The 6,768-nt window shown below is 58.9% G+C and overlaps 1 protein-coding gene across 1 annotated transcript; it reads right to left on the bottom strand.

Annotated features, from left to right (window-relative positions):
• Positions 1 to 926: 926 nt before the first annotated feature.
• Positions 927 to 6,768, bottom strand: FOXF2 (forkhead box F2). The gene is made up of 2 exons (XM_004043184.5): positions 5,486 to 6,768; positions 927 to 1,839 (listed from the first exon to the last, which is right to left on the bottom strand). The coding sequence occupies exons 1-2, from the start codon at positions 6,669 to 6,671 to the stop codon at positions 1,676 to 1,678; spliced, it is 1,350 nt and encodes a 449-aa protein (XP_004043232.3). The 5' UTR covers positions 6,672 to 6,768; the 3' UTR covers positions 927 to 1,675.

Below are 6,768 nucleotides of genomic sequence, written 5' to 3'. Positions count from 1 at the left end.
CGTGACGGTGCCATGAGGTCAGTCCTCCTGCCTAGTTGGCCTATTTTGCTCTTCCATCGGGAGCGTCACCAGCTCTGCCCCGTAACACTGGTGACTGGGAAATCTAGCAGGAACAGAAAAAGGGGCTGAGGGGCTCCCTTGTTAAATCCCTGGTTAAAAGGGAGGAGTGGGGAGAGGAGGCCGGGAGGAAGGGAGGGCTGAACCGGTTTGCTATGTGCCGATGCTGAGCAGGGCCAGCCAGGCTCTGAATTGGAGGGTGGGACAGGCCGCAGCCACAAAGCAATGTGTGGGGAGTCCAGCTTCTGTATTAAACTCCCCAAGGAAGTTAAACCCCCTGCTGGGAGCCTGCCCCCTGCAGCTCAGGGCTCCCCCTATATTCTTCAGATCTGAACCCCATTTCTGACAGCATGTGACCACCGCCCATAACAAAATTGCAACGTGCAAAGGGAAGAAGCAGGGTGCTGTTCTTTGGGCATCCAACCCTGGAGGGGGGCTTACCACTGTGCCCCACATCTGTCAACCCGTGCCAGTCGGGAGGGAGAGAGGGCAAAGGGCGGAACACTCCCTGGGCACAGGAAAGAAAACAGAAGGGGCACAAAATTGGTTTCCTCAAAATCAAACCCTTGTCGGTATCTTGCCTGGTTTTCTTTCTAGTTCCTTTCACCTTCTGGTTTTTGTTTTGCCAGAAAAAGCTAGGGTGAAGTAAAGAAAGAAATAACAGAAAACGTTTCTTCCACTCTTTTTCTCCTGAGAAGACTCACAATCAGAACCTGGCCTGTGTTACTCAAGGCACAGACCCCACACCATGTCAATTACACCACTGGAGGGGGTGTGGGTAGAGTTGCACAGCTGCCTGCCGGGGAGGAGAAACTGGCATCCATTGCTCTCAGGGTGCCCGAAGAGAAAATCAGCCCCTAAAACAACTATTTGTTATATACATTTTATTGAAAAAAAATTTTACAACAAAATATTTTGGCAAACTGTAAAAGTATACATAAGTGCAAATATATCCTCCTTTTAAAATACAAGCAAAGTGTGAGTATACACGAAGGTCATAAAAATATCTTTAAAATATGGTGGTAGAAAACAACCTTGTAAAAACGTTGTATTGTCACAATACTGAAAACCACTTTCTTAAACTAGACACATTGTTTCTAAATAATTCCTTAATAATGTTCTTTGGCACCTGTATCCAACTGTAGTGTCTGGGGAAAATGACTCTCCCACTCAGCTAGGCAACAAGAAGAGGCTTTCTTGAAATCTTGTGCTTAGCACTGCCTTTTTGAAAAGCACACAAGTTTTTAGACAAACACACACACACACACACACACAACTTGTCTGCTTTTTCCAGACCCTGATTACTGAAGGCAACGAAGATCCCACAGATACACGTTGATGCCTTACGCATGGCACATCTTCCCACCTGAGTCTGCCCTCTCCCTCATGCGGGAGCCTGCAGGTATTCAGACTGGGGAACGCTACCTTGCCAGCGGTTGTCCTTCTTCCAGCAGTAGGCAAATAACAGTGACCAACGCGATCCTGGGCATTCTGGCTAAGTGGCAGGTGTGTGGCTTACTGCTATCCGCGTGCATGTGACTTGAATCCGTCCCAGTTTCTATCTGCCCCCTCTGAGGAGGGGAGAGGAGAGAGCGGCCATCGCTTGGCCTCTTTCCGTTCACATGACGCAGGGCTTAATATCCTGACAGACGCTCTGGTGGTGATGGTGATAATACGACCCGCTAGCTGAGGGATGGAAAGAAGAAATCCCATTGAAGTTGAGGACGAAATCTTTTCTGTCACACACTGGAGTAGAGTGATGCTGGTAACGGGGCAGTCCCACTGAAAGAAGAAAGAAAAAAAAAACCTCTTCAGAAACAAAGTCATCCAGTGGATGGCAGGGTGTCTTATTTTGCCTCAGAGTACAAAAGGTGCTGCTGTGCCTTTTAGTATATTGCCAGACAACTGGTAGAGAAAGCCCAGCTTTAGAAGTAGCTCAAACACACCAACTGCACGTCATAGAATTGCTCTGGAATCATTATGTTTTGTTTTGATGCTCGCACAAACACAGAGCAAGTTCCCCCTCGAGGGGGATTCTTATGTCCTGGAATTCCAATTTTATTCTCTGAGGCTGGGGCGTGCACTTTAATCTCAGAATGAGCACAGGTACCGGACAACTAGACCCAGACTCTGGTTCCGGGTCTCTCCCGGCAGAGCTCCTGGCCTGTGCTGCCCTGAGCCCTGGCTTCAGGGAGGGCCAAGCACCCTACCCCAGAAACACCACTGCGGCCTTCTTTCTGAGCCTTGTTTCCCAACTAACTGGGCCGGTCACAGCAGCGAGCGCAGAGGACCCCCTGTGCCAAAGGGGACGATAGAAAACAACCCAATCGCAAGATGAAGGGATGGGGCAGAAAAGGACGCCTCTTCTCCTGCCCCTCCGCAGGCATCTTCGTGGGTCCCGAACGTCTTAGACTTCCTCTAGAGAAGCCAGGACTTCAGGGCGCAGAGAAATGCCCTTTGGTCCGAAGCATCTGGCAGCGCGAGGAGTCCCTGAGGTAGCCCCAGGCTGGAGGGGGACAGAGAAGGCCCGGACCCTGCTCTCCCGGGGCGGCTCTCCGGTCCCTGCTCTCCCGGGGCGGCTCCCCGGTCCCAGGCCTGCACCGGCCGCTTGACCTCCACCCGCCGCCGGCTTTTGCTTTTGCTTTCTCGGCGCCTCCTGGCCCCGGGGCGCAACCGGCCTGCAGTGCCCTGCGCACTGGGCCCCAGCGGCTGCTGGACCGGGCCCTCTCGGCACCGGGCCGCGTTAGGTCCATTCGCCCGGGTCTTTTCTTAGTTAACCGAGTGGTGTGGGGACCATAAAGGGCACGTCGCTTCGGGCCGGATTCAGTTTTTCAGTGCAAGAAAACCGTACCCATGGCCCGCCGGGCTCGGGCCCTGCTCTCGTGGCCTCAGCCCCGCCGTGTCCCCGCAATGACGGAGCAAGGCGGCTGCTCAGTGGCCGCTGCCTACTTCCTTGCCCGCAACACCTACCCGAACACACCCGGCGCTGCTCTAACGCAGCTGCCCTGTCCCGCGAGCCCCGATGTGTGCGCGGCGCTCTGCACACAGGTGAGTTCCCTCGTCGCGTTAAAGCAATTTCTGATGGCAAGTCCTGGACCACAAAACAGCAGGCTCGGGAGGAGAGAGGGCGAGCGCTCACACCTGCCCACGAAGGCGGCCGTCGGCGCTTTGATGTGCTGAGCGGGATGACAGAAGCCCGAGCTCCTTCCTGAAGTGCTCGCAGGGCTTAATGAAGAACTCCAGGGCAGCCCCTGCGCCGGCAGGGGCACATGGACCATGGCCACCAGGCCCAGGAGCGGAGGGCGCGGCCCTTGGGGTGTGCTGGGGGAGGGAGGGTCGTGCTGGGTGTGTGCACGTAGACATGTGCTGATCTGTGTGCCGGGGAGACTGCCTTGGCCACCCCCGCGCCTCGCCAGGCCCCCAGGTCTCAGTGGGCCGCGGCCCAGTGGGCGGCGCGCTCCCAACCAGGCCCCGCGGGGTCCTGGTGCATCCGGCCGGCTCCTCCGAAGCCTCCACCTCTGGCGCTCCAGGGAGATGGCAACAGGGCTGGGTGGGTATCCTATAGGGACGGGAGCAAGACAGCGAGGAAGGAAGGGCAGAGGGTCCCTGTCGGGCGTCAGGCCCGAGCTATTTTCTCCCCCGGGCGTTCCCAGACTCGGTCGGGGGTTCTGCGAGGCTCCCAGGGAAGGCCGGCCGCGGGAGGCCGCTGGGTAGGGGCACAGAGGCCGGCTTGCTTTGCTGGGCAGTTTTCACCCGCTCCAAGACAGTAATGTATCCAGATTCCGAAGTTTTGGGAGCTTGTGCCTGCGCCCAGTGTTATGAGGTGGGGCGAGGGCAGCCTTGAAGAAGGGTCAGGAGTCTCTTTCCTGTGTGCTTTTTTTTCTTCCTAGAGTACGGTTTCTCCAAGGCTGCTAAGCCTCAGAGTCTGGGTTCAAGTTGAGTGGATCTGCCGGGAGAGGAGGAGAAGGGGAGCAGGGAGGGCAGCTGGCAGGCTGGGAGAGGAGCAGGCTGGGAGAGGAGCGGGGAAGGGAAGGGGCCAGTGCACCGAGGGGTGTGTGTGTGTCTGTGTGTGCGTGTGTGTGTGTGTGTGTGTGTGTGTGTGTGTGTGTGTGTGAGAGAGATTGACAGCCGGTCCGAGGGAATACAAAAATAAGAGGGGAAGGCCGCCTGTATTGGTTACTTGTTGAAATTCCCATAAAATTGAACAAGACTCTGTTCTCAGTGGGTTAAGTCAGGCTAAAATCCTCTCCGGTGTGGTCCTGCCGAGACTGTCTTTGTTTGGTTAACCTCTGAGACCCACATTTAAAAGGCCTATTTGGGAAATTTCACCGTCCAGGGAACCAACATCTTTTGCCCATTTCTGGGCTTCCCTTCTCCCCGGGTGCTCCCGCTGCACACCAGCTCAGGAACACATAAAGCATGCATCACCCTCCAAGCCACTGTCTCATTGCTGTGGGAGGCCAGTGTGAGAGAGTAGCTTGGGGCCTTGCCTTTGACTGGCAGGCCCATGGGATTTTAATCTGCAGCCCTAGGTGCTCCGAGCGAGGGGTTAATGTAAGGGTTTATCTCTGTTCTTCACATTAACCTGGTCAAATATTCAAATTCCCTCTTCCATCCCCACCGTCCCCTCCCACCTTTCACCGCCTTCAGCAAGTCAATAAATTTTCATAATCTGCAACCAACACAATGTAAACCAGCCACACTACAAGTGGCATCCACAGGGCAGGCGCATTTCTCAGGGGAGTCCTAGCAGGGTCCTTCAGGTCCTCCAGGACCTGTATCATCAATGTGGGTCCATTGTTTGGGGGGGGGGAGGCAGGGAAGAGGAGGAGTCTTCAACAGTTTGGTGACCCCCTCCACTGGCAAATGTCCCTTTAGTGAAAGATCCTGGGAGCCAGCTCTGTCCCTCCCACCCCCTCCTCTTAACACTTGCCCAGCTGCAAACATCTCCTTACAGACACCCCGACATACAGAACATATCTGATTCTGACATTTACTTCGGGACAAAAGTACAGCAGAATGAACGCAAGGAAAAAAGCGGACAAAAGGAACTAGACACAGCTTCCTGACCAAGTTCCCCAAAGGCCACATGCCTTCTCTCAAAGCTAAGTGAGACTGAACGGGAGACCTGCAGTCTCCTGCACAGGGATCCCCAAAGAGTCCAGGAAGGCAGGGGACTTTACACCACGCTCACAGCAGCCAGACGATTCTGAAGCTTCAGCTGCTGGCCAGGGATACCGGGAGGACAGTAAGACCCTGATCCCTGCTCCCACGAATAAGATGCCAGCTTTCCCCAGCATCTGCTTTTCCCAGTGCCCTCAGACCTCCTAGCTTCGGGGTCCCTGTTTGTGGGAGTGGCAGTGGCCGCCAGCCCTGGAGGCCTAGAAGCGATGCGCCCAGCTGGCTGGGCTGGAGCGTGCTGCGTTACCTGAGAGGTCCTCGCGAGCGTTCTGGTGCAAGTAGCTCTGCTCCAGCGAGTAGGAGGACATGCTGGAGTGCAGGCCTGCCGAGGCGGCGGGGTTGCTGCTCGGCGTCAGGGCAGGCGGCTGCTTGAGGTAAGGCGAGGCGCCAGGCGAGCTCCAGTGCGCCGCAGGGCTCGTGTAGGGCGAGTGGCATTCGATGGCGCTCGCCATGGCCGGGGACGAGGGTACCGGGCTGCTGCTGCTGTCCGGCCCGTAGTCTCCGCCGCCGCCGCCCCCGGCCGCACCGACGCCCCCGGGTCCCGCGGGCACCGGGCAGCTGGCCATGTAGGTGGAGCCCGGGTTGGGCGACATGTGCGGGACGTGGTGGTGGTGGTGGTGGTGAGGGTGCGCGTGGCTTGGGGCGCCCGCGCCGGCGTCGTAGCCCGCGGGCATCATGTCGAGGCCGCCGTAGCCGCCCTGGCTGTGGCAGCCGAGCGGCGCCGACGGGGGCGCCTGGAAGTCGAAGCCCTGGGGCAGCAGCGACGCCCCGAAGCCCAAGCCGCTCACCACGCGGTGGTACATGGGCTTGAGCGCCTGGCACTTCCGCCTGAAGCCGCGCGGCCGGCGGCGGAACGAGCCCTCCTCGAACATGAACTCGCTGGCCGGGTCGATGGTCCAGTAGTGGCCCTTGCCGGGCCGCCCGAGGCCCTTAGGCAGCTTGATGAAGCACTCGTTGAGCGAGAGATTGTGGCGCACGGAGTTCTTCCAGCCCTGGTAGGCGCCGCGGAAGAAGGGGAAGCGCGCCTGCAGGAACTGGTAGATCTCGCTGAGCGTCAGGCGCTTGCTGGGCGAGCTCTGGATGGCCATGACGATGAGCGCGATGTACGAGTAGGGCGGCTTCTCGGGCCGCCGCAGCCCCGAGCTCGCCTTCTTGGCGCCCCCGCTCCCGGCGCCCGCGCCGCCGCCGCCGCCGCCCACACTCTTGCAGGCAGCTGACGGGGCGCTGGCCGAAGTGGAGGAGGACGAGGACGAGGCGCAGGAGGCGGAGGACGACGACGAGGAGGAGGAGGTGGTCTCCAGGGCGGCGGCGGCGGCGGGCGGCGGGCTCATCAGGGCGGCCTGGAGCGCGCCGGGGACCGGGCTGCACGCGCGGCGGAGCGGGGCCGGCGGCGGGCGCGGCGGGGGCGGCGGCGGCCCGCCCTCGGTGGTCATCTGGGACCCGGGAGCGAGGCCGGGCCGCGAGGGCGGGCCCCGGGCGGGAAGCGGAGGCGCCGGAGCGGGGTCGGCCCAGAAGCCCTGCGAGCGCCCT

This window comes from Gorilla gorilla, chromosome 5 (assembly GCF_029281585.2).
Source record: "Gorilla gorilla gorilla isolate KB3781 chromosome 5, NHGRI_mGorGor1-v2.1_pri, whole genome shotgun sequence".
NCBI lineage: Eukaryota > Metazoa > Chordata > Mammalia > Primates > Hominidae > Gorilla > Gorilla gorilla.
Note: the sequence above shows the minus strand (reverse complement) of the source record. Positions and strands in the feature narration are given on the sequence as shown.